The following is a 26,658-nucleotide window of genomic DNA, read 5'->3' as shown; positions in this document are numbered from 1 at the left end:
CCGCCCCCGGTCCGCCCGGGGGGCCGGAAGGCCTCTCGTTTGGCATGGAAGGCCACTTACCCTCCCCCTTGGGTCGGAGAACAGCCGGCCCCGCGGTCTTCCTTCTTGAGCGGGTCCGCTCGGCCCCCGGCGCCGACCCGGACGTCCTCCAGAGGGGACCCAAAACCCCGAATCTCGGGGCCCGCCCCTCCCGGAGGAGGGTGGGCGGATCCCTCCCTCCCCGACCGGTTCCCAGAGCTGGGCGGTCGTCTCCGTCATCCCCCCCCCCCCCCGGGGTCGGGCGGGTGGAGGAGCCAACCCCGGGGGCGGGCCCGGTCCCGCGGGTGGGAAATGGCGGCCGGAGGACCGGGCCGGGGAGGCGGGCGTCCGGCCGTGAGGGAGAGCGGTCCCGGGCCGCTCCGCGGGCCGCCCTCTCTTTCCGCGTCCCTCCCCTGCCCCCGGGCCGCCGGGCCGACCGGGGGCGTGCGTCCTGACGTCGGTTTCGGGATCGTTGCAGAGAGATTTCAGCAGAGACTGAACGGGAATCTCAGCAGCTTCAAAATTACTGGTCAGAAGTACGGTACACGGTCCGATGTATATACCGTCAAGCCGGCACTCCCTTGGCGGACGACCAAGACCAGTCTCTGGTGCCGGACAGAGAGGGGATGAAAGAACTGGTGGCCAGGTACGGAGACGTTTGCTTTCCTTTCCTCCTCCCCCCTCGCCCTTCCCTCCCCGCCGCGTCCTTCCGGCGGAGAGCGCCGCCTCCCCTCGGCTCCCGTTTCCGCTCGGGCCGCGGGGGGTACCCCGCTTTCCTTACCCGGCTCCGGCTCCGGCGGATTCCCCGGACGTGGGCCCGGGTCCCTCCGCCTCTCCGCCGAGAACTAGGCGGAGGCCGTTGCGTCGGTTCGGTCGTCTCCGTCGAGCGCTGCCTGCGCGCGGGGCACCGCTCGAAGCGCTTGGGTGAGTCGGGAGGCGATACTGACGATAACGTTGGTATCTGTTAAGCGCTTGCCACGCAAGTCAGGGCGGCGCAGAAGGGAGTGGGAGAAGAGGTGAGGAGAGCCCAGTCAGGGAAGGCCTCTTGGAGGAGAGGGGCCTTGGATAAGGCCTTGACGTCCGTCGGATGTGAGGAGGGAGGGCGTCGCAGGCCGGAGCTGACCCGTCTGAACTACTCCTCGCCCTCTCCCAAGTCCTCCCCCTTCCAAACCGTCCCGTTGCTGCCGACGGAACCGCCCCCCTCCCCCTTTCCCGTGCGTAACGGCAGTCGCCCGTCGCCCCTCCCGCCACCCTCTCCCGTTGCGTCGAATCGTATTTATCGCCGAGCGCTCGCCGTGTGCGGGGCACCGTACCGAGCGCCCGGAGAGCGGCCACAGATGGAGACGGTCCCTACCGAACGGGCCCCCGGGCTAGAGGAGCAGCGTGGCTCGGTGGCAAGAGCACGGGCTTTGGGATCAGAGGTCATGGGTTCGACTCCCGGCTCGGCCGCTCGTCGGCCGTGTGACCGTGGGCGAGTCACTTCGCTTCTCTGCGCCTCGGTGGCCTCATCTGTAAAATGGGGGTCAAGGCCGTGAGCCCCACGTGGGACGACCCGATTCGCCCGTGTCTGCCCCGGCGCTCAGAACGGTGCTCTGCACGTAGCGAGCGCTTAACGGAGACCGACGTTATCATTATCAGAGGCCGGCTCCATCTGCCGCCCGCGTAGCTTCCGTCACCGCATCCCGCGGGTTTGGCTGCGGCGGATCTCCGACCGAGGCGGCGGTCACGTCTCCCGCTCACCGCGAGCCCGTGGTCCGGGGACGGGGAGACGGACGGTGACGTAAATAAACGATGGATAGTACCGCGTTTAGGGCTCCGCGCGTGAGTGCCGCGGGGTCGAGGACGGGGGCGGACATCAACTCGCCCCTGCCGCTCGTCTGCCGCGTGACCTCGGGCGGGTCACCTGGCTTCTCTGGGCCTCGGCCGCCTCACCCGTAAAAGAGCGTGAGCCCCACGGGCGACCGCCTGATGACCCTGCGTCTCCCCCGGCCCTCGGGACGGTGCTTGGCGCGCAGTAAGCGCTTAACGGGGACCGTCGGTATTACCGCCTAATGCCCGACCGCCGGAGATCCGATCGCGTAGGCGACGCGGGAGGGAGAAGGAGCCGGAGGAGATGCGGCCGTGATAATACCTTGACGGGGGAGAGGGCGGCGATCTGGCGTCGACCGGGGCGGCGGGGGGGGGGGGGGTGGGGGAGGTGGGAGAGGGGCCGGGGGCGGGGTAGACGAGATCGGGGCCCGGTGAGCGAGACGGAGCTAGAGAGACGGAGCGGAACGGGTTGGGCTGGAGTAGAAGCCGGCAGGTGAGCGGTCCCGGAGGAGCGGAGCGCGCGAGCCGGGATGTAGAAGGAGAGGAGCGAGGTGAGGTAGGAGGGGCCGAGGGGACGGAGCGGCGCCCGACGCCGTACCGGACGCCGGGGCCGACGCGGGCCCGTCGGGTTGGACGCGGCCCCCGCCCGCACGGGGCTCGGTCTTCGTCCCCGTTCTGCAGCCGAGGTGGCCGAGGCACGGAGAGGTTCCCGTGACCTGCCCGGGACCCCGGAGCAGACAAGCGGCGGAGTGAGGATCGGAATCCGGGTCCTTCGGACCCAGGCCCACGCTCTGTCCACTCGGCCGCGCCGCTTCTCGACGGTGATGATAGCGGCGATGGTATTTCTGAAGCGCTTACTACGTGCCAAGCACCGTTCCGAGCCCGGGGGCGGATACGGGGTAATCGGGTCGTCCCGGGCGGGGCTCACGGTCTCCGTCCCCCTTCTACAGATGAGGCGACCGAGGCGCAGGGAGGCGGCGGGCCCGAAGGTCACGCAGCGGACAAGCGGCGGACCCCAGTAGACAGAGGGGCGCCTGTAAATCGAAACTCTTGACGAGGAAGGGCTCGGGGCCTCTTCCCCAGCTCCCCGTGCCATTGATCGCTAAGAATGGTAATCGTGATTGTGGTACCGGAGCGTCCGCTACGTGCCACGCGCTCTACTAAGCGCAGGGGTGGACAGAAGGTCGTCGGGTCCCACGCGGGGCCCCGCGTGCGGGCGGGACGGGTACCGGATCCCCATCTTGCGGACGAGGGAGCCGAGGCCCGGAGGAGCGAAGGGACTGGCCCCGGGTCACACAGCGGGGCCGTGGAAGAGCCGGGACCGCTGACTGGCGGGGCTCGTTCCCGTAGGCCTCGCCGCTCCACCGCCCTCCGCTCCCGGACCTCCCCAGGTGAGACGCCGCGAACGCGCAGCGGACACGCTCGTGCCCCGCGCGTGGCTGGCACCGCGCGCCCCCCCCCCCCGGGCCCGTGCGCGTCCAGTTCCCTTCCTTCTTGCCACCGGCCAAACGGAGCCCCTCTTCCGTCCTTCGGCTCGCCACGAGTCCCGTGCCTTAATGATGTCGGTGTCTGTTACGCGCTTACTGTGTGCAGGGCGCCGTTCTAAGCGCCGGGGTAGACACGGGGGAATCGGGTCGTCCCACGGGAGGCTCCCGGTCTTCATCCCCATTTTCCAGATGAGGGAACCGGGGCACAGAGAAGCGAAGCGACTCGCCCACCGTCGCCCAGCTGACCCGTGGCGGAGCTGGGATTCGAACCCGTGACCTCCGACTCCAAAGCCCCGGGCGCTTTCCACTGAGCCGCGCTGCTTCTCTGCTTTGCGAGACTCCCTCTGCCCCGAACACTCTGCCCGCCTGGTTCGGCGGACGGAGCCCGGGCCTGGGAGTCGGGAGGTCACGGGTTCCAGTCCCGGCTCCGCCACCCGTCTGCGGTGTGGCCTTGGGCGAGTCCCTGCGCTTCTCTGGGCCTCGGTGACCTCGTCGGTAAAATGGGGATCGAAGCCGTGGGCCCCCCGTGGGACGAGGACCGTGTCCGACGCGATTCGCACCGTCCGCCCCGGTGCTCGGTACGGTGCCCGGCACGCAGTAAGCCCTGAACAGACGGGAGGCAGCCTGGCGTAGTGGATCGAGCAAGGGCCTGGGCGTTAGGAGGTCGTGGGTTCTAATCCCGGCCCCGCCACTTGTCTGCTCCGGGCAGTTCACCTCTCCGTGCCTCTGTACGGTGGCGATGGAGACGGCGAGCCCCACGTGGGACGTGGACTGCGTTCGGCCACGGTGGACGGTATCCACCCCGGTGCTCAGTCCGGCGTCCGGCGCGTTGTCTCGTCGTACGCCAGCGAGACGTTTCCGACCCGCGGCGGCACCACGGACGCGTCTCTCCCAGAGGGCCCCGCTCTCCGCCCGCCATCCTTCTGGGGGTCGATCCGCCGAGTCTCCTCGGTAAACACGCGGAGGCGGTTTGCCTCTTTGCGCGCAGTAGACCCGAGTCTCCGCCCTCGGCCCTCTGCCCCGCCGCCGCTGCCCACCGTGGGTGACGCTTACAAAATGCCGTGGTTGTCGTCGCCGTCGTCGTTATCGCTTGCCCCCGGTGGGAGCGGGTATTTCCGGAAGGCCCCCGTGGCGGGCGGAGGACCCGGAATTGAGCGGTCGGGAACGTACAGCAAATCATCGAAGGCCCGTCCCTTGCCCGCGAGGAGCCGACGCTCTCAAAGGAGGGAGACGGCCGGGAAAAAGGCACACGTCTACGTCATTGCCGAGGACGGAGAGACGTCGGGACGGGAGTGCTAGGGGCGTTCGGGTTGATCCCGGCCCCTCTGTCACTCGTGTCTCCCTCCGTATGTCCGGTTTTGAAAAGTAAGCTGAATTTCCCTCACTTTATTGCCCCCGAGACTTGGAGCTTCGACCTCATTTTCTAAGCACGCGTGTCCCGGCTCCCCTTACTATTCATTCACTCATTCGTTCGATAGTATTTATCGAGCGCTTGCTATGTGCGGAGCACCGTACTGAGCGCTTGGAATGAACAAGTCGGCCACGGGTAGAGACGGTCCCTGCCCCTCGAGACCTCCCGGTCTGATCGGGGGAGACGGGCGGACGAGAACGATGGCGACAGATAGAGTCGAGGGGAAGAACGTCTCGTAAAAACAGTGGCAGATAGAATCAGGGCGATGTACATCTCATTAAACAAAATAAATAGGGTGATGAAGCTATAGACGGTTGAGATCAAAGTGTTTACCAGGTTTCTTTAAGCTCCCCGAGGGCAGGGGCTCCGTCGGACTCACCTCTCGAAATCCTCGCCCCCCACCCCTTGCCGTGGTGCTTCGCAGAAAGCGGGCGCTCGGCAGATCCCGTCGGCGAGGGGAAGGCCGAGGAGGTAAGTGAAAGGAAAGGCCCCGGGGCTCGCGTGGGGGTGACGGCGCCGTCGCGGCCGTCGAGGCCGTTGAACCCGGACGCTGAACTGCGCTGTCGTCGTCTCTCCGCCTTCCCCCAACCTCCGACGCCCCTTCCCTCCCCCCGCCGGGACATCCCTCTGTCTTTCCGATAAAAACCACCCCCTCTAGGTGACGAAGATCATCCCCGGGGTAGGAGCCAGAGGAGGTGGCGCGAGGAAAGAGCAAGCTTTCCAGAAACGATACTTAAAAATAGCCAATCTGTTGGTTTAAAAAGAGAAGCGATCGCAGTCCGCTGCCAAGAATGGGGGAGAACAAAAAGGCCTATGGTCCCTACATGGAGAGCGTATGTCTTTTTTTTTTTTTTTTGCCGTCACCGTAGAATTCGTTTCGAAGCAAGTCACGTCGACGACCGCGTACCTTCGAGCGATATCGCGGTTGGGTCCGTGCCTCTTGCGAAAGCATCCGGTGTGCCGCTGAAGCGTCTGTGTGAATATAACAATCCCCGAACAGTTCTGAGCCCACCTCTCCGGCTTTCGTTACGGACGAGACTCGGTATCTCGGCCCCCGAAAGGGTCGCGGCGAATCGGTGCCCGTTTCCCGAGTCTCCGGGGGCAACGCTCTCATCTCAGCGTGGAGAGGGATTGTTTAGTTAAAATGTTCGGCTTGTCCTAAGGCCGCCCGAGAGGTATAAAATAAGATAATTCCTTGCTTTGCGATGTTGGTATTTGCACAGTAATGTTCGGGTGGTTCGTTTTGACCGAATCGGGCACTTCCACAAATTCCAACCGAGTGTGATTCATAATTAAAGTAGAAAACGCTCAGGTGTTCAGAGCGAGGGCGATCTCAGGAAATAACCAACTGGTTTTTGATTTCTCTGACTCCCGGAGAAAGTACCGAGCCTCTCTCCGGTCTGTCTGTTCCCCGCTCTCCTTCCAAATCCGGCCTCGAAATTTAGCGATACCTAGTCGGCCGATAATCCGGCTCTCCGACCGTGACGGATACCGTTACCGCGATCCGGACCTGCCGCGGGCGAGAGAAAAAGTAGATGGAGGAGGCCGCCGCCTCTAAACTCCCCCGGCTGCCGTCGGTCAACCGGAGGGCCCGGAATTCCCGGAGGTTCCCGGGAATCGGTTTCGCCTCCAGAGCTCCGGCGTTTCTCGGAGCGCTCTGACCAAGGAGCGGGCCGGCGGCGCCCGGATGGAGGCCGCCGCGGTCCCCGAGGAGCCGGCGCTTCCGGGCCACGGAGCCGGCCGGCCGATAGTCGTAAGGCCAGTGGCGGGGGCGTCCGGCGAGCGGTCACTCTGTGCCGAGCACCGTTCTCGGCGCCGGGGCAGATCCCGGGGAATCGGGTCGTCGCACGCGGGGCTGGGAGTCTCCCCTCCGGACAGATGAGGTCACCGAGGCACAGAGGAGCGAAGCGGCCTGCCCGAGGGCCCACGGCAGACGAGTGGCGGAGCCGGGATTAGAACCCGAGTCCTCCGACTCCCGAGCCCGCGTTCTTTCCACCGAGCCACGCCGCCTCTCACCACCGGCCGCCGGCCGCTCCCGGGCCCCATCGCCGCTGGCCGGGTCAGCCTCGGGGGCTGCCCTGTGAGCGATTCAGGGCAGACTGATCCTCAGCGTCGCGGTGGTACAGCTGTGTGACTGTGGGCGGGTCGCTTCGCTTCTCCGGGCCTCAGTTACCTCATGTGTAAAATGGGGATTAACCGTGAGCCTCACGTGGGACGACCCGATGAGCCCGTATGCACCCCGGCGCTCAGAACGGTGCTCCGCACATAGTAAGCGCTTAACAGATACCAACGTTATTCTTACTACAGGCTCCCTGATCTACTAGAGCTGCTCCTCGAAGGACTTCGGGGTCCCCCCCCGCCCCCCCCAGGAGAGCGTCAGCTCCTCGAGGGCGGGGACCACGGCCACCTCTTCCGCGCGACCCTCCCGGCACCTAGTACGATGTCCCGCGCCGAGCGGGCGCCGGCCCGGCCCTCCCCCGTCCCCACCGCAAGCAGCTAACCTCGGGAGTGGGATTTTTGGAAAAATGTGCAAACGGCTTAGGTGGCACTCTGTGTTGGGGTCCTATCGATAAGAATCGCGGTGTCCGTCGGGCGCTCACCATGTGCCCTCACCGTACCGAGCGCCGGGATGGACGCGAGTGAAGTGGGTCGGACGCGGTCCCCGTCCCACGCGGGGCGCCCCGTCTTAGTTCCCCATTTTCCGGTCGAGGGAACCGAGGCCCAGAGAAGTGAAGCGACCGGGCCGAGGGAACGGGTGACGTGGGTGTCTCGTCGGCGCTCGCCACGTGCCGGGAGCCGAACCGGGCGCCGGGGTGGATCCGAGCCGAAGGGGCGGGACGCGGCCCCCGGCCCGCGTGGGGCCCGCACGGTCTCCGGGCCCGTTCTCCAGACGAGGGAACCGAGGCCCAGACGGGGGAAGCGGCTCGGCCGGGGTCCCCCGGCAGACGGGCGGCGGGGCCGGGGTCGGGCCCCGGGTCCCCGGGAGTCCCGGACCCGGGCCGCAGCCGCCGGGCCGCCCCGCTTCTCCGGTCCTCCGGGCCCCGGGGGGACCGGGGGGGGGGGGACGGGACGGGGGGCGCCCTCGCACGGTCCGGGGGGGCCCGGGCCTCTCCCGCGGGGCGTCCCCGCGGGGGGTCGGTCGGGGCGGGGGGAGAGTCGCGGCCGCGGGCGTCGGTCCCTCCTAAAGGTCGTTCTCCACCCGTAGGCTTTGCGAGCGAGACCCCTACCAGCTCTATCAGCGGTTGGAACAGCAGGCGAGGGAGTACGTGCTGGAGATGAAAGTCCGCCTCCTCAGACACTTCTCCCTGGGCTCCAAAGTCCAGTCCCCCGCGGCGGCAATCCAAGGCCCTCCCCAGGCGCATCAGTTCATCTCGCTGCTCCTGGAGGAGCACGGCGCGCTCTGCCAAGCCGCGCGCACAATCAGCACCTTCCTCGTCACCCTGGTAAGAGCCCGCGACGTCCCCGAGGCGGCCCCGGGGCCGGCCCGCGCCCCCGCCTCCCTTCTCCGGGCGGAGACGGCCCCGGGCGGGAGGCCCCCGAGGGTCCCCGTCCCCCCGTCCCCCCCCCCGGCTCCGGGGCGCCTCCGGGCCCGTCGCCGGCGGAGGGGGAAGGGCCCCGGCGGCCCGAATCTCTCCCGGTCGGGGCCGGAGCCGGGGGGGGTGGGGGAGGGTCCCGGAGAGGCCCGACGGGGAGGGGCGGCTGCGGGCCGGCGGGACCGGAGCCCGCGTCCGGCGGGGGTAGGGAGGCGGGGGAGGCCACGGAGGCGACGCCGGGCGGGTCCCCTCCGGTCGCGTCAGCGGCGACGGCGATGCCGACCCCGGCGATCGGGGGGCCGGGCGCCGCCCCGAGCGCCGGGGCGCGTACGGATTCGGGGAGGACGGATCGGTCGGTCGGCTCTGTCCAGCCCGCGGAGCGCCGTGCGGCGCGCTCGGGAAAGCGCGGTAGAAGGACGGACGCGTTCCCCGCCCGCCGCGAGTTAACCGCCTCGCCTCGACGGGCGGCGAATCCCCCCCCGCCGTGGTGATGGAAGCCGGAGGCCCGAAGTGACCCGCCCGAGGTCTCGCGGCCGACGGGTGCGGAGCCGGGACGGGCGCCCGGCCCCTCCGGGCCCCGGGCGCCTTCCCCCGGGCCCCGCTGCCGCTCCTCGCGATGACCGCCGCCGCGTCGGCGGTTAACCGCTCGGTGGTGCGAGGCGTCACCCGACGCGCGGGGGTCGATTCGTCCGTCCGGTCGCGTTTACTGAGCGCTTGCTGGGCGCAGAGGGTGCGGCCTACGCGGGAGGGAGAACGGCGCCGGCCGGCGGATGGAGCCGGGCCCGGGAGCCAGGAGGCCGTGGGTTCCGATCCCGCCGGGTGACCTCGGGCGGGTCGCTCCTCTGCGCCTCAGTTACCTCACCCGTATGGAAACCGAGGATTGAAAGCGCGAGCCCCACGTGGGACGGGGACCGCGTCCAACCCGATCTGCTCGTCTCCGCCCCGGCGCTCAGCGCGGCGTCCGGCACCCGGTAGTAGGCGCTCAACCGATACCGTGGTCATCGTCAGCGTTACGAGGACAAGGGACCGAGCCCCCCATCTTCCAGACGAGGCGACCGAGGCCCCCCGCTAGGCCGCACCGCTCGCGGTCGGCGGGGGCGAGGAAGCGTGGCCCCGGCCGCGACCCCGTTCCGCTCCGTATCTCCGGCCGTCGCCCGCGGACGACAGAAGCCCCCCGGAGCGGGGCGGACGAGGTGGGGGGGGGGGGGGGGGGGGGGGCGCCGGCCGACGCCGTTCGCCGATCGCACCGGGACGGGAGGCGCCCCGTCGCGGCCTGCGGTCGGAAGCCGTCCGTGGCCAAAGGAGAAGAGCGGCCCGAAAGTCTCCGCCGTTGACGATAGATATCGGGAGCGTAAACGGAATTTTTAAACATCCCAGGAACGCGCTTGCCGGCCCGGGTCGGGTTAACTTGGTCATCGGCCCGGAGGCGGCTTCGGGGCGTAGGTTAGGGTTTCTCAGATCCCTCCTCCGCCGATCGGTGGTATTCGGTGAGTGTAATAAGCGCTCGGGCGAGTCCCGTAGGCTGAGGGGGGGCCGCGTCCCTACCCTGCAGGGGCACGCGATCTGGGGGGAGACTGAGCCCCACCCTCCTCACCTCCCACTCCCTCCCGCGTCGCCCCGACGATTCCGGGATCGGAGAGAGACGGTCCCTGCCCGACGACGGGCTCACGGTCTAGTCGGGGTAGACGTAGTCACGAAAAATAATAACGTTGGTATCCGTTAAGCGCTTACTATGTGCGGGGCACTGTTCCAAGCGCCGGGGTGGTTACGGGGTCATCGGGTCGTCCCACGTGAGCCTCCCAGTTAATCCCCATTTTACAGATGAGGGAACCGAGGCCCGGAGAAGTGAAGCGACCCGCCCACGGTCACCCGGCCGACGAGTGGCGGGGCCGGGGTCCGAACCCGTCGCCTCTGGCTCCCAAGCCCGGGCTCTTGCCACCGAGCCGCGCTGCTTCTCTTCACGATTCTGAGGTCGAAGGAAGGGGGGCGGACACCTCGTTAACCGAATAAATAGGATAATAAATAATGGAGCCAAATGAGCGGAGCGCCGAGGGGAGGGGGAGGGGGAGGGGGAGGGGCGGGGGGAAAGGGGGCTTAGCCGAGGGGAGGTGAAGTGGGGGGGTAGAGGGGGAGCCGAGCGGTGCCCGGGATCGGAACCCGGGTCCTCCCGGCTCCAACGCCCGGTCTCTATCCACCAGGCCTCGCTTTTTCTCCACCGCCGAGGGGGTGTGAAAGTTGTGAATTGGGAGCGGGGTCGGGAGCCGGGAGCCCCCTCTAGACCGGCAGCTTGTTGCGGGCAGGGAACCTGTCCGCCGATCGGGTTGGACCGGACTCACCCAGGCGCTCAGTTCGGCGCCCTGCGCCCCACGGGCGCTCGGTAAGTACCGTCGATCGAGACCTGATTTTAGAAGGGCCTCGAGGATCGGCGGAGCGGTGCTCTGCCGGTGGCCCGGGGGGCGGGGGGGGAGGTGGGGCGTGTCCAAGCGGTCGGGGGTGTGAGAAACGCGCAGCGTGGCTCAGCGGAAAGAGCCCGGGCCTGGGAGTCGGAGGTCGTGTGTTCGGATTCTGCCTCTGCCACTCGTCAGCTCTGTGACCTTGGGGCAGGTCACTTCTCCGTGCCTCAGTTACCTCATCCGTCAAATGGGGATCGCCGGCGAGCCCCGCGTGGGACGACCCCACGACCCCGTAGCCCCCCCAGCGCTTAGAACGGTGCTCCGCACGTAGTAAGCGCCTAACGGATACCAGCGCTATCATCATGGTGAGACACGTCGGGTAGGTTCATCCGTTCAGTCGCGTTTTTGGAGTGCTTCCTTTGGCGCGGAGCAGCGTGCTGAGCCCGTGGGAGAGTACGGGACGACGACGAACAGACGCGTCCCCCGCCCACAAGGAACTCACGGTCTAGGGGCGGGGAGGCGGACACCGATACGGAGAGATAAATGACGGCTACGTACGTCGGTGCGGTGGGGCTGGCGGGGGGAGGGAGGAAAGAGAGCGAGTCAGGGCGCCGCGGTAGGGAGCGGGAGGAGGGGAAAGGAGGGGCTCGAGCCAGGAGGTCCTCTCGGAGGAGGCGGGCCCTCGATAAGGCCTCGAAGCGGGGGGAGACTCGTCGTCCGGCGGATCTGAGGAGGGAGGACGCTCCGGGCCAGAGGCGGGACGTGGGCGAGGGGGTCGGGCGGCGACATAAGCGAGATGGAGGCCCGGGGAGAGAGTTGGCATTCAAGGAGCCACGTGTGAGGGTCGGGTCGGAGCAGGAGAGCGAGGGGGCGAGGGGACGGACGGCTCTGAAGCCGAGGGCGAGGGGCTTCCGTTGGACGCGGAGGCGGGTGGGCCACCGCCGGAGCTTCTTTGAGGGGTGGGGAAGCGTGGTTGGAACGTGTTTGCCGAGAGGTGACCCGGCCGGCGGAGAGAGGTTCGGACCGGGGTCGGGGCGAGGCGGGAGGCCGGCGAGGAGGCTGATGCGGTCACCCGGGAGGGGCGGGATGAGCCAGCGAAATTAATGAGGTGAACGGTTCGGAGGGAGGGGAACGGGCGGATTGCGGCCGTGTCGCCGAGGCGGGAACGACGGGCGGGCCGGAGACGGGCGAAGCGCGCGCGAGCCGGGCGGGGTGGGAGAAGAGAGTAGATAGAAGGGAGAGAGTTGACCGTCTTAAAGCCAGTGGACCGGCATTTCCCCTCACGTCGAAAGACTCCGAGGAACGGGGAGATGAACCCCGGAACGAGGCTTTCGAGGAACGATCCGGCCAGGCGGGGCGAAGGTGTGGACGGGAGAGGCCGAGGCGGGGAGCTCAGCGAGGAGGCCGACGCGGGAATCGCTAACGATCTGAAATCGCGAGTGTGGTATCTGTTAAGCGCTTACTGCGCGCCGGCCCCCGTGCTGAGCAGTAATAATAATAATAATAGCGTCGGTATCCGGTAAGCGCCGACTACGTGCCGAGCGCCGTCCTAAGCGCCGGGGGAGGTACGGGGTCATCGGGTCCCGCATGGGGCTCACGGTCTTAATCCCCGTTTTCCAGCTGAGGGAACCGAGGCCCGGAGAAGTGAAGCGACTCGCCCAGAGTCACGCAGCTGACGGGCGGCGGAGGCGGGATCGGAACCCACGGCCTCCGACTCCCAAGCCCGGGCTCTTTACTCTGGGCCCCGCCGCTTCTCTACCGTGCCGAACCCCGGGGTGGATAGAAGGTACTCGGATCGGATACGGTCCGTGTCCCCCCGTGGGGCTCCCAGCCCTTTTAGAGATGAGGAGATTTAGATGCAGAGAAGGGAAGCGGCTGGCCCGAGGTCGCGCGGCAGGCGCGAGGCGGAGCCAGGATTAGAACCCAGGTCCTTCCGACTCCCGGGCCCGGGCTGCACTCGGCAGATCCCGCCGCCGCCTCCCCACCCGATTACCGGCTTCCACCCCCTTCTTTCGGCTGAGAGTCGTCGTAATAACAGGGAGGGAGATCGGGGTGGCGTTTGAGGAGTCAGAACGTGTGAGGCGCCGTCGTAGACGCCGATGTAATAATAACGGCATTCGTCGGGCGCCTGCTATGTGCATCGCACCGTTCTAAGCGCCGGGAGGACACAAGGTGATCAGGTCGTCCCCCGTGGGGCTGACGGTCTTCATCCCGTTTTGCAGATGGGGTAACTGAGGCACCGGGAAGTGAAGCGAGTTGCCCAGAGTCACGCCGCTGGCAGGTGGCCGAGCCGGGATTTGAACCCGTGACCTCTGACTCCCAGGCTCGCGCTCTTTCCGCTGAGCCGCGCTGCCGATACGCCCGACTGGCCCGGGCAGCGTAGTGTAAATTGCCGGGGCGGGGGGGTTCCCGGCCGAACTGAATCCCCAATTCACAGGCGAGGGCGCTGGGCCCCCGAGGCTTGCCCCAAGGCCCGCGGGGGGCAGGTAGTCGCCTCGGTTTCCGCCGGCCGACAGACTCCTTTGATGAGGTCCTTTATGATGATGATAACGATATCTGTTAAGCGCTCACTACGTGCAGAGCACCCGTTCTAAGCGCCGGGGGGAGATACGGGGTCATCGGGCCGTCCCGCGTGAGGCTCCCGGTCTCCGTCCCCATTTGACAGATGAGGTCACTGAGGCCCAGAGAATAATAACGTTGGTATTTCTTAAGCGCTTACTACGTGCGGAGCACCGTTCTAAGCGCCGGGGGAGGTACGGGGGAACGAGGTTGTCCCACGTGAGGCTCACGGTCCCCGGTCCCCATTTTGCAGATGAGGTCGCTGAGGCCCGGAGAAGTGAAGCGACTCGCCCCCCCCAGTCACACAGCTGACGGGCGGCGGAGCGGGGATTCGAACCCATGACCTCGGACTCCCAAGCCCGGGCTCTTTCCCCCGAGCCCCGCTGCTTTATAATTCCGTCCTTCTGAAAGCCCCCAGACCGTGTGCGAAACGACAGCGTTTACGCAAAGCGCCCAAGGTACATGGCTTCCCCCTTGCCTGCCCGCGGTTGTTCAAGTAGGAGTCCGGAGAGCTTTCGAAAGCAGCCGCCGTTCGATCTTGTCTTTGAGGAGAACGATTTTTGACGTGTTTTGGTTTCTGGAAGATAGTCTCCTCTTCCCGGGTCAGCTTACCGTGCCTCTTCAGCCCGGAAGGGAGGCGGTGGTTGGTGAATTCCCACCCCGGCTGCTGCCGTGCCTTCCAGGTGGGCGGGCTGAGGGGTCCGTTACGAATCTGCCGCCGGGGTCGCTGCTTTTGGGGGTTTAGTACACGGCCGGGGGCTCGCGGAGTTGGCCTGACTCTCGTTTACTGGAGCCGTCCCTGACCGACCGAGGGAAAGCGTCTCTCTCCGTATCGGCTGATGCGGAGGCTCGCCGGAACTGAGGACGGGTAGCACCGTTTCCACGGCGATGCTAACCGTGCCGTTTGAGCGCTCAGTGGCCACGACGACGACGACGACGTCGGCATCCGTCAAGCGCTTACCACGTGCCGAGCGCTGTTGCGAGCGCTGGGGTAGACACGGGGGGGGATCGGGCCGTCCCACGTGGGGCTCGCCGTCCTCGTCCCCGTTTTACAGACGAGGGGACCGAGGCTCAGTGCGGCGAAGTGACGCGCCCGAGGTCCGACGGCGGACGACCTCCGCCTCCCAGGCCCGGGCTCATTTCACTGCTTCTCCGTCCACCCCGGCGCTTAGTACGGTGCCCGGCACGTAGTAAGCGCTCAACGGATGCCTATCTTCGTCACGTTGCATTTTTAACCTCCTCGCGTATTTGAGGAGCAGGAGGGCGGGGTGGGCAGAGCGGGGTCCTGGGGGGGGCCGAAGGTCATGGGTTCTAATCCCGGCCCCGCCGCCTGTCTGCTGCGGGACGTCGGGCAGGTCGTTTAACTGCTCCGGGCCCCGGTTCCCTCACCTGTGAAATGGGGATCGAGACCGTGAGCCCCGCGCGGCGCCGGGACCGAGTCCCACCCGGGTCACTTGCGTCGACCTCCGACGCTTAGTACGGCGCCTGGCACGCGCTAAGCGCCCCGTGGCTCGGCGGAGAGAAGCGGCGCGGCTCAGCGGAAAGAGCGCGGGCTTTGGAGTCGGAGGTCGGGGGTTCGACTCCCGGCTCGGCCACCCGTCGGCCGTGTGACCGCGGGCGAGCCGCTTCACTTCTCGGTGCCCCAGGTTCCCTCATCGGGGAAGTGGGGATGCAGACTGTGAGCCCCGCACGGGACAGCCCGATTCCCTCGGATCCGCCCAGCGCTCGGAACGGTGCTCGGCGTATAGTAAGCGCTTAACGGATGCCAACGTCGTTGTTATTAACAGAACGTCGTCACCCCCCCTCCCCCTCCCGAAGTGCTCAGGAGTGTGTCCCACGGCTCAGGGGATCGTAAGGTGATCGGATCCTAAGATCGACTGATCGTTTGATCGTAAGATCTTAGGTGATTAGAAGCGGCGTGGCTCAGCGGCAAGAGCCCGGGCTTGGGAGTCGGAGGTCGCGGGTTCGAATTCCGGCTCTGCCGCCCGTCAGCTGGGTGACCGGGGGCACATCACTCCACTGCTCTGGGCCTCAGCGACCTCGTCTGTAAAATGGGGATTAAACGTGAGCCTCACGTGGGACGGCCTGACTCCCCCTGGATCTCCCCCGGCGCTTAGAACGGTGCTCGGCACGTAGTAAGCGCTTAACAGATGCCGACGTCATTCCTGTCATCGTAGAGGGAGTCTGTTCAAGGCAGACTGAGAGTATCGCCCTCGAGATCTAGAAATCCTTCCCGGCGGCGGGTACGTGGCGGGGGCCGGGGCCGGGGAGAGAGGGAGAGCGCGCGTGTGAGTTTGGAGAGTTAAAACCCTCAGAGACGGCCAGGAGTTGTGATAACCCTCAGAGATCCGCGGGAAAACCCGTTTCTCTTCCCTCGCTCGCCTTCATTCCTTCGGTGGGATTTATTGAGCTCTTACTCCGTGCAGAGCACTGAACTGAGCCCCGGGGAGAGGACACTACAGCATTGGAAAAGACACATTCCCTGCCCACAGTCTGGGGGGGGGGGGGGGGCGTTAATATAAATAATAATAATGGTAACGCTGGTATTTGTTAAGCGCCTGCTGTGTGCCGGGCGCCGTTCTAAGCGCTGGGGGAGATACAGGGTCGTCGGGGAGCCCCACGTGAGGCTCACGGTCTTCATCCCCGTTTTACAGATGAGGTCACTGAGGCCCAGAGAAGCGAAGCGCCTCTCCCACGGTCGCCCAGCTGCCGAGTGGCGGAGCCGGGATTCGAACCCGTGGCCTCCGGCTCCCGAGCCCGGGCTCTTTCCGCCGAGCCACGCTGCTTCTCCAGTTAAATTTTTTCATGTAATTTAATTAAAAGACAGATCCGGACATCAGCGGTGCGGGGCTGGGAGCGAGGATGAATCCGAGGGAGCGAGTCAGGGCGGTGCCGAAGGGGGTGGGAGGAGAGGAGAGGAGGGCGCAGTCAGGGAAGGCCGCTTGGAGGAGACGGGCCTCCCAGGAGGTTTCGAGACGGGGAGGGTCATTTGGGGGTTTGAGGAGGGAGGGAGGGCGGGCACCGGAGGCCCTTAAGCGGTGGTGTTTCCGACGAGAAGCCGCGTGGCTCGGTGGAAGGAGCGCGGGCTTGGGAGCCGGAGGTCGTGGGTTCGGATCCCGGCTCCGCCACTCGGCAGCTGTGTGACTTTGGGCAAGTCACTTCACTTCTCTGGGCCTCAGTTCCCTCGTCCGTGAAATGGAGATGAAGACTGGGAGCCCCACGGGGGAGAGGGTGCCATTTTGCCTTTCGTTTAGAGAAGCAGCGTGGCTCAGCGGCGCGAGTCCGGGCTCGGGAGTCAGCGGTCGTGGGTTCGAATCCCGGCTCCGCCGCCCGTGTGACCGTGGGCGAGTCGCTTCACGTCTCTGGGCCTCGGTTCCCTCATCTGTCAAACGGGGGTTAACCGGGGGCCTCGCGGGGGCCCACCCGATGACCCCGTACCCCCCCCGGCGCTTAGGACGGTGCTCCGCACGGGGTAAGCGCTTAACAGATACCAACGTTATTGTTATCATTATCTCTTGAGCGCTTACCCCGTGCGGAGCACTGTGCTGACCACTTGGGAGAGTGCAGTAGTGACAGAGCTGTCGGACACACCTTCCGCCCGCGACGGGCCTCTCGGCCGCTTATGAACGGGGGCTCGACTCGGTAGCCGGTGATGACCCCGCTTGCCCGTTCCCGCCTCTGCTTGCTTTTTTAAAAGTCCGTCGGGGGTGACGGTTCTCTGAAGATTCGTGTTCTGGGCCCAGAGGTGGCTGGAGAAGCGGCGCGGCTCAGTGGAAAGAGCCCGGACCCGGGAGTCGGAGGTCATGGGTTCGAATGCCGGCTCTGCCGCTCGTCAGCCGGGTGACCGTGGGCGAGTCGCTTCACTTCTCCGGGCCTCGGTTCCCTCCTCTGGAAAATGGGGGTGAAGACCGGGAGCCTCACGGGGGACGGCCCGATGACCCCGTACCCCCCCCCCCCCCCCCGCCCCGGCGCTTAGAACGGCGCTGCGCGCAGAGTAAGCGCTTAACAGATACCAACGTTATTATCAAGTGGCGATTTCGGTAGGAGGAGGGAGGAAAGGCCCCGTATCCCTCGCCGTCTCGAGTTTCCTCGTGACTGACGATCTCCTTCCTCTCAGAGGAACCCGCTCTTCGGAGAGGTCCGGTACAGGGGCCCGGGCCCAGAGACCAGAAGGACCCGAGTTCTAATCGTTTGCCCCGGGACCTTGGGAAAGTCGCCTCGCCGCTCTGTGCCTCAGCTTCTCCGTCCGTACAACGGGGATCCGATGCCCGCCACGTGGAGCGGGGGCCCTATCCGCCCCGATTATCTCGTATTCACCCCAGGGCCCGCAGTGCTTGGCACCTAGTAAGCGCGTAACAAGTACGGCGGTTGGTATTCGAACTGGTGTTCTTCCCTGGGGAGAGCACCAAAGTTAAGGTCGGGTCCGTTTGACCCCCCGATAGGATCGACCGAGGGCCGGCCGTGCCCCCCCTCATGCGAAGAGGTACGTTTATGCTAGAGCTCAAATGAAGAGAGGCAGCAGCAGGATTCGAAAACGCTTTGCCCGGTCCCGCGTCCTCTCCGTAGGAGGCGCGCGATCAACGTCGTCGACGGACTGGATAGCGGCCGGGCCTCGGCCGTCGCGGGGAATCTGCCGCGTTGTGACGATGTGGATTTTCTTCTGTTTCACCGGTTCTCGTTAAGCGCTTACCGTGTGACAGGCGCGATGAGCCCTGGGGTAGACACGAGAGAAACAGGTTGGACACGGTCCCTGGCCCCCCATTCGTTCATTCAGTAGTATTTATTGAGCGCCCGCTGTGTGCAGAGCACCGGACCGAGCGCTTGGAGTGGACAGTCTGGCAACCGCCAGAGACAGTCCCCGCCCGTCGGCGGGCTCACGGTCTAATCGGGGGAGCCGGCCGGACGGACGGAAACGATAGCGATAAAAAGAATCAAGGGGATGGACGTCCCGTTAACGGAATAAACGGGGTAATGAAAATATATACAAATGAGCCCAGTGCCGAGGGGAGGGGAAATAACGCTGGTATTTGTTAAGCGCTTACTACGTGCAGAGCACCGTTCCAAGCGCCGGGGGGGGATACGGGGTCGTCGGGTCGTCCCACGGGAGGCTCCCCGTCAATCCCCGTTTTACAGATGAGGCAGCCGAGGCCCAGAGGAGCGAAGGGACCCGCCCACGGTCACACAGCTGCCGGGTGGCAGAGGCGGGACCGGAACCCCCGACCTCCGACCCCCAGGCCCGGGCTCCTGCCATTAAGCCGCGCTGCGGATGCCCGCGGGGTCGACAGCCTACGTGGGAGGGTCGTGGATTTTATCGCCATTTTACAGATGAGGTAACCGAGGCCCGGAGAGGCGGAGCGCCTCGCCCAACGGCCCCCAGCGGCCGAGTGGCGAAGGTGGGACCAGAACCCAGATCCTCCGACTCCCAGGCCCGGGCTCCATCCACCGGGCCGGGCTGCCGCCCCCCCCCCCCCCCCCCCCCCCGCCGTGATCCTTGAAGCCGAGAACCCGAAGATCGCACCCCCCGAGGTGTTCCGGGACGTCCGCCGTCCGTCTGGCCTCTCCTGAGCGTCAGGGGCGCGGCGGCGGCGGGGCCGCTCTCTGAGATGGCCCCAGAGCCGACCCAGGTCAGCCGCTTTTCATTCGTTCGGCGGGATTCGCTCCGCTCGGCGCTTGGGAGAGTGCGGTACGGCAGTAATAATAATAAGGGTATTTGCTAAGCGCGTCCTACGTGCAGAGCGCCGTTCCAAGCGCCGGGGCGGATACGGGGTCGTCGGGTCGTCCCCCGTGGGGCTCACGGTCTCCGTCCCCATTTAACAGGCGAGGTAACCGAGGCCCAGAGAAGCGAAGTGCCTCGCCCGCGGTCACGCAGCCGACAGGTGGCAGGGCGGGGATTCGAACCCATGACCTCCGACCCCCAAGCCCGGGCTCTTGCCACCGAGCCGCGGGGCCCGTCCCCTGCCCGCGGCAAGCGTGCGGTCCGGAGCCGGGGGGAGACGGACGGCGATACGAAAGAAGGAAGCCGTGGACCTAAGCGGGGCCGGGAGCCGGGGGGGGGGCGGTGGGGGGGGGACCGAGGGAGCGGGTCACGGCGACGCGGGACGGAGGGGGAGGCGGGGGAGAGATGGGGCTCGATCGGGGGAGGCCTCCTGGAGGAGATGGGCCTTCGATGAGGCTTTGAAGCGGGGAGGATATTAATAGAAGGGAATGGGTAGATAAATAGGTAAATGCCAGATGTGTCCGTGGGTGCCGTGGGGCCGGGAGGGAGGATGAAGGAAGGAGCCGGGAAGGGCGGCGCGGAAGGGAGTGGGAGGAGGGGAGGGCGCGGTCGGGGAGGGCTGCCCGGAGGAGACGGGCCCTCGGTGAGGTTCTGAAGCCGGGGAGAGCGGCGATCCGTCGGATGGGAGGAGGGAGGGCGTCCCGGGCCAGAGGCGGGACGCGGGCGGGAGGTCGGCATTAGCGGGACCAAGCGTGCGGGCCGGGTTGGAGGGGGAGGACGGCGAGGTGAGCCAGGAGGGGGCCGGGGGCCGGGGGCTCTAAAGCCAACGGGGAGGAGTTCTCGTTCGAATAGTAGAAAAGCGACGAGAAGAACGGCGCTACTGAGCGCTTGCCACGTACCGAGCGTCGTGACGGTAGCGGCCACGGTATCTGTTAAGCGCCCACCGTGTGCCGGGCACCGTGCTGAGCGCCGGAGCGGATGCAGGCGCGTCGAGTTGGACCCGGTCCCCCCCGTCCCAGGTGGGTCTCGATCTCCGGTGTGCAGATGACGTGGGTATCTGCTAAGCGCTTACTGTGGGCCGAGCACGTCGGTAAATGCTACTCGTTTACCGTGTGCCGAGCACGTCAGTAAATCCTGTTGAACGAGAGCGCCGTTTTAAGGGCTGGGGTGGATACCCGTCGATCAGCTCGTCCCACGTAGGGCTCACGGTCCTCGTCCCCGTTTTACGGACGAGGCCACCGAGGCCCGGAGAGGGAAGGCGACTCGCCCGAGGTCACGCAGCAGACGGGTGGCGGAGGCGGGATCGGGACCCGTGACCTTGCGGCTCCCAGGCCCGCGCCCTAGCCAGGGCACCGAGCCGCTTCTCGCGTACCGAGCGGCGGGGTGGAGCCGAGATCGGTCGGCCGTACCTGTTGAGTGCTTCCCGTGTGCAGGGCGCTGCGCTGAGCGCTGGGGAGAGTAGGCTACGTCGGAGGTGGGCGACCCGCTCCCCGCCCGCGACGTCAGGCTCCCGGTGGGCTTCGCGGTCCGAGACGGAGAACGGGAATTGCAGCCCGGTTTTGCAGATGAGGGAACCGAGGCCCCTTCGTTTATTCATTCAGTAGTATGTGTTGATAACGGTGATGGCATCTACCGGGCGCTTACTGTGTGCCGGGCGCTGTCCCAAGCGCCGGGGAGGACGTCCCGCGCGGGGCTCCCGGTCTTCGTCCCGATTTTCCGGACGAGGTCACCGGGGCCCGGAGAAGTGAGGTGACTTCCCCCGAGTCACCCGGCTGACGGGCGGCGGCGGAGCGGGGATTCGAACCCCTGACCTCCGACTCCCAAGCCGCCGCCCCTTCCACCGAGCCGCGCCGCTCCTCCGTTTATCGAGCGCTTACTACGTGCAGAGCGCTGTACCGAGCGCCTGGGATGGACGGTTCGGCAACAGGTAGAGACGAGGGAAGCGGTGTGACCTGCCCGGGGTCACACGGCGGGTCGCCAGAACCCAGGTCCTCTGACTCCCGGGCCTGAGCTCTCTCCACCGGGCCCCGCTGCTTCCTCAATTATCGCCGGCAGCGGCGTTTACGGAGCGCTCCCCGCGTGCGGAGCCCGGGAGCGCCGCGGACAGCCCAGCGGACGGACGGGGGACCCGGAGATTATTTCTACCGCCGACGGTCACTTTCGTTCGGTAGTATTCAGTGAGCGCCTACTGCGTGCAGAGCACCGGACCGAGCGCTGGGAACGGACGGGTCGGCAACGGATAGAGACGGTCCCCGCCCTCCGACGGGCTCACGGTCTGATCGGGGGAGACGGACGGACGGGGACGGTGGCGATGGATTTCTCATCCGCTGATCGCCGGGCGTGGCCTCGTCGGCTAGAGCCCGGGCCTGGGAATCAGAAGGTCACGGGTTCCGATCCCGCCTCCGCCACTCCATCCGTTCTTTTGCGTTCATTGAGCGCTCACCGTGTGCGGAGCACCGTGCCGAGGGTTCGGAAAGTACGGTTCGGCGACGGGTAGAGACCATCCCTGCCCGGACGACGGGCTCGCGGTCTGAAAAGGGGGAGTCAGACAAAAGAAACGAAGCACGGCCCCTTGTCTGCTGTGTGACTGTGGGCAAGCCGCTTCCCTTCCTCTGGGCCTCGGTGACCTCATCTGTAAAATGGGGACCGGGGCCGTGAGCCCTCCGTAATAACGGTGGTAGTGGTGAAGCGCTTACTGTGTGCGAAACACTGTTCTGAGTGCGGGATACAGGGTGATCAGGCGGTCCCACGTGGGAGGACAGTTCTTCATCCCCATTTGACAGATGAGGCAGCTGAGGCCCAGAGAAGTGAAGCGCCTTGCCCACGGTCACGCGGCGGACGAGCGGCGGGGCCGGGATTCGAACCCACGCCCTCTGACCCCCGAGCCCGGGCTCTTCCCGCTGAGCCCCGCTGCCTCTCGCCCAGCGCTCAGAGCGCTGCTTGGCCCGTAGTAAGGGCCTAACGGGTACCGTCGTCACCGTTAGCGTCCGGCCGGGGCGAGTCCCGGCCAGCTGTCTCCGCCGCCTTCGTTCGTTCGGTCCTGTTCATTGAGCGCTCACTGTGTGCGGAGCACCGTCCTGAGCGCTCGCAATGGACAATTCGGCACCAGGTAGAGACCGTCCCCGCCCGCCGACGGGCTCCGCACAGAGTAAGCGCGCAATAAATACGATTGAGCGAGTGAATGTTCGGGTGTCCACGGTGGTTGGGGGAGGAGGGACGCGCGTGGAACTTAGAGCAGTCTCATGGATCCCATCCAGACCGGCGGCGGCAGACCGGATCGGCTATCTTCGCTGGCAACACGAAGCTTCCCGCATTTAGTTAGCCCGGTGCTCCAGTAGGAGATGTGGCTCGGGGGAAAGAGCCCGGGCTTGGGAGTCCGAGGTCGTGGGTTCGAATCCCGGCCCCGCCGCTTCTCGGCTGTGTGGCTGTGGGCAGGTCATTTCCCTTCTCCGAGCCTCAGTTCCCGCATCTGTGAAACGGGGACGAAGACCGTGAGCCTCGCGGGGGACGGCCTGCCTACCTTGTGTCTCCCCCGGCGCTTAGAACGGCGCTCGGCACGTCGTAAGCGCTTAACAGATACCAGCATCATTATTAATACGCAGTAAATACCGTGGTTAGCGTGATTATTACGGTACGGTTGTTACTCGCTACAGTTTCTCTTCTTCGTGGCCTCGACGCTTTCCCGTTCCTCATTCTCGTCTCCCTGGGCCGTCGTGGTGCCTTTCATTCATTCATTCATCCGTCCATCCATCCATCCATTCATTCCGGCGTATTTGTTGAGCGCTCACTGTGCGCAGAGCACTGTACTTAAGCGCTTGGCACAGTGGCTCAGTGGCAAGAGCCCGGGCTTGGGAGTCAGAGGTCGTGGGTCCTAATCCCGGCCCCCGCCGCTTGTCAGCTGTGTGGCCTTGGGCAAGTCACTTAACTTCTCTGTGCCTCAGTTACCTCATCTGTAAAAATGGGGATTAAAAAAAAAAAACGTGAGCCCCACGGGGGACAATCTGATGACCCTGTATCTCCCCCAGCGCTTAGAACAGTGCTCTGCACGTGGTAAGCGCTTAACAGACACCGTAATTAAATAATCCCCGCCCGACGGCGGGCTCAGAGTCTTTGCTCAGGCCCCGCCTCTGCGTCTGGAACCTCTCCGGCCCCCCCAGCGCTTAGAACGGTGCTTGGCGCGTAGTAAGCGCTTAACGGATCGCATCGTTCTTACTCCCGGCCCGGCGCCAGGCAGACCACCGCTCGCCCCATCTTCCAAGCCCTTCGGAACTCCCGGCTCCTCCGGGAGGCCTTCCCCGATGGGTCCCTCAGCCCTCCCTCCCGTCCCCGCCCCTGTCGACGACCGCTTTCGTCCTGTAAGCTCCCGGGGGGGGGGGGGGGGGGGCGAGTCTACCCATTCTGTCATTCGGTCGTATTTATAATCGGGCGCTTACCGTGTGCGGAGCACTGGACTGAGCACTCGGAGAGTTCGGTTTGGCAGTGCCCTACCTTCCCGTGCGCTCGGTGTGGTTCTCCGCTCAAAGCAAGCGCTCAGTAAATGCCGTCCATTGGTACTTAAGCGCTTGTCCCTAAAATGGGGATGAGACGCCTGTTCTCCCTCCGCCTTCTCATTCGTTGATCCGGTCGCGTTTATTGAGCCTCGCTGTGTGCAGGGCACTGTACGGACAGAGGTCGTGGGTTCTAATGCCGGCTCCGCCACTTACCAGCTGTGTGGCTTTAGGCAAATCGTTGCGCTTCTCTGGGCCTCAGTTCCCTCATCTGTAAAATGGGGATGAAGACTGTGAGCCTCACGGGGGACAACCCGATGACCCTGGATCTCCCCCCAGCGCTTAGAACGGTGCTCTGCACGTAGTAAGCGCTTAACGAATCATCACCCTATTTCTTTTGTCAGTACCCTATTTATTCTGTCAATGAGAGGTGCATGGCCTCGATTCTCTTTATTCGCTGTCGTTTTAATGAGACGTTCATCCCCTCGACTCTATCTATCGCCATCGTCCTCGTCCGCCCGTCTCCCCCGATCAGACCGTGAGCCCGTCGGAGGGCGGGGACCGTCCCTATCTGTTACCGATCTGTCCGTTCCGAGCGCTCGGTCCGGTGCTCTGCACAGAGTAAGCGCTCGATAAATACCATTGAATGAAGGAATGAACGTGAGAAGAGGGTGACTCTTCCAGGCGACCCCTCCCGTATAGAAGTAGTGTTCCAAGAATGGCTCAGGGGCAGTTTTAAGTAGGAAACGTGGCGGAGTTTTAGGGTGCGGGGCGAGGAGGAAACGGGGTCATTCGGCCGAAACGGAACTCTTCGGACCGCGGATCTCTCCCCGGGGCCGGAGACCGAACCGTGTCGGCCCGGAGAGGCGAGCGGAGACGGTCTGCCGTATCGTTTTATCGGCAGGCCAGGCGATGGCCCCTTTTCGGAAACGGTGCCCGCTGGAAACGGGCGAGAGGATCCGCGTTGGGGGAGTTGACCCTCCGGCACACGGGTCCGCGCGTCCCCGCCTTGTTTGAAACCTCCACGCGGCGGGGACCGGCGTGGCGTCCGCTTGCGGGCCGGTCGGCGCGGGGCCCGCCGCGGACCGGCAGGGCACGGGTGTCAGCTGGGTGAGCGGCCCCAGGTCGGGGATCCCGGTGTTCTTCCTGAGGCTTCACCGGATGTCTGTGTGTCCCCTTTTCTGTCGTCGTGTTTGTTTCTCTAGGAAAATGAACATCTGAAGAAATTCCAAGTTACCTGGGAACTGCACAATAAGCACCTGTTTGAAAATCTGGTCTTCTCGGAGCCGCTCCTGCAGAACAGCCTGCCGACGCTGGTGTCCCAGCTCAGGTATCTTCCGTCTGTACGCCCGGGCGGGGGAACGGCGACGGTCTCCGGGATCCGTCTCCGACGAAGCGGCGCGGAGCGAGGCGGTCGGCGGGAGGAGGCCGAGGGGCCGTCTCCTGGGGGGGTGGGAGGCCGGGTCGCCCTCGGCCCGGCCCTCCTCGGGCGCTTCGTTCTCCTTCCCCGGCCCCCGCCGCCTCCCGCCAAACCGGGTCCAGACTAGACCGTGGAGTAGCGGTTAGGGCACGGGCCCTGGGAATGAGGAGGTCACGGGTTCTGATTCTGCCTCCGCCACTGGTCGGTCCCCTCGTCCGTGGAATGGGGACCGAGACCGCGAGTCCCACCCGGGACGGCGACCGTGTCCCACCCGGTTTGCTCGTGTCCGCCCCGGGGCTTAGCGCAGTGCCTGGCACGTGATAAATGCTTAACGAGTACCGTTATTAACAAGTACAGAGAAGCAGCGAGGCTCAGTGGAAAGAGCCCGGGCTTGGGAGTCGGAGGTCGTGGGTTCGGGTCCCGGCTCCGTTTATTGCCCCGACTCTATTTATCGCCATCGTTCTCGTCCGTCCGCCTCCCCCGATGAGACCGTGCGCCCGTCAGACGGCAGGGACCGTCTCTATCTGTTGCCGACTTGTGCATTCCACGTGCTCTGCGCATAGTGCTCTGCACATAGTGAGCGCTCAGTAAATACTGTCGGATGAATGGATGAATGACTCTGCACCTCGTCAGCTGCGTGACTGTGGGCGAGTCACTTCGCTTCTCTGTGCCTCAGTTCCCTCATCTGGAAAATGGGGGTGAAGACCGTGAGCCTCACGTGGGACAACCTCATTCCCCTCTACCTCCCCCAGCGCTTAGAACGGTGCTCCGCGCGTAGTAAGCGCTTAACAGATACCGACGTTATTATTATTAGCATTATTAGGTCTCTGACCCATCCTTGTCCCCATGGGGAGGTGCCGAGGAGAGGGCGGGAGGGCCGGCGCCGAGGAGGGGGCGGGAGGGCCGGGGGGAGGGCCGTGGCCGGGAACGGGACGACGGCTACATCCTTTTCGGATTATCGTCGTCGTCGTCCTTATCGTGGTCAGGATTATCATCGTGTGAGAGCACGTGCCGTGTGCCAGACCCCGAAACGTCAGCCAGACTTGGCTTCACGGCCGCGCTCCTCTCCCGGTTCTCCTCCCGTCTTTCCGGCTGCTTCCTCTCAGTCTCTTTCACAGGCTCCTCTGCCTCCCACCCCCTAACTGGGGGGGGGGGGGGGGGGGCGGTTTCCTCAAGCCCGAGTTCCGGGTCTCCTCCTGTCCACCTGCACCCACTCCCTCGGGAACTCATTCGCTCGCATGGCTTCAGCTCCCTTCTCTCTGCCGATGTTTCCCAAATCTCCCTCTCCAGTCCCGACCCCTCCCTTTCTCTGCGCTCTTGCATCTCCTCCTGCCTTCGGAACGCCTCCGCTCGGGCGCCCCGCCGGAACCTCGGAATCGACGTGTCCCGAAACAGAATTCCGTATCTCCCCCCACCCCCCCACCCCCCCCCGGACCCTGTGCTTCCCCTGTCTTTTCCGTCACTGTGGATAACACCACCGTGCTCCCTGTCTCCCAAACCCATCGCTTTGGCGTTAGCCTCGGCTCAACCCGTTCGTTCTGTCACTAAATCTTGTAGGTTGTATCTTAATAGCGGCTCCAGAACTCCCCCTTTCTTCTCCATCCAAACGGCCGCCGTGCCGATCCGAGCTGTTATCCTATCCAGCCGTGACCGCTTCGTCAGCCTCCTTGCCGACCTCCCTGACTCCGCCTCTCCCGACTCTAGTCCGTCCTTCACTCTGCCGCCCGGATCATTTTTCGACGCACGGAAAAGCAATCGGTAACAGTGGCGTCTGTTAAGCGCACATTAATAATAATAATGGCGGCAGTCATTAAGCGCTTACTAC

General features: G+C 65.4%; 1 protein-coding gene across 4 annotated transcripts in view; it reads left to right on the top strand.

Moving 5' to 3' along the window:
* The window catches only part of FAM193A (family with sequence similarity 193 member A), a 178,073-nt gene that overhangs the window by 77,573 nt on the left and 73,842 nt on the right, over window positions 1-26,658 (top strand). For all 4 annotated transcript variants that reach the window (XM_039911955.1, XM_029062573.1, XM_039911954.1 and 1 more), the window contains 3 exons: window positions 497-664; window positions 7,931-8,168; window positions 24,619-24,743. In XM_039911955.1, the coding sequence (XP_039767889.1) occupies window positions 645-664; window positions 7,931-8,168; window positions 24,619-24,743 (383 nt within the window). In that variant the 5' untranslated portion in view covers window positions 497-644. The remainder of the gene's footprint in view (window positions 1-496; window positions 665-7,930; window positions 8,169-24,618; window positions 24,744-26,658) is intronic.

This window comes from Ornithorhynchus anatinus, chromosome 4 (assembly GCF_004115215.2).
Source record: "Ornithorhynchus anatinus isolate Pmale09 chromosome 4, mOrnAna1.pri.v4, whole genome shotgun sequence".
Classification (NCBI taxonomy): domain Eukaryota; kingdom Metazoa; phylum Chordata; class Mammalia; order Monotremata; family Ornithorhynchidae; genus Ornithorhynchus; species Ornithorhynchus anatinus.
Note: the sequence above shows the minus strand (reverse complement) of the source record. Positions and strands in the feature narration are given on the sequence as shown.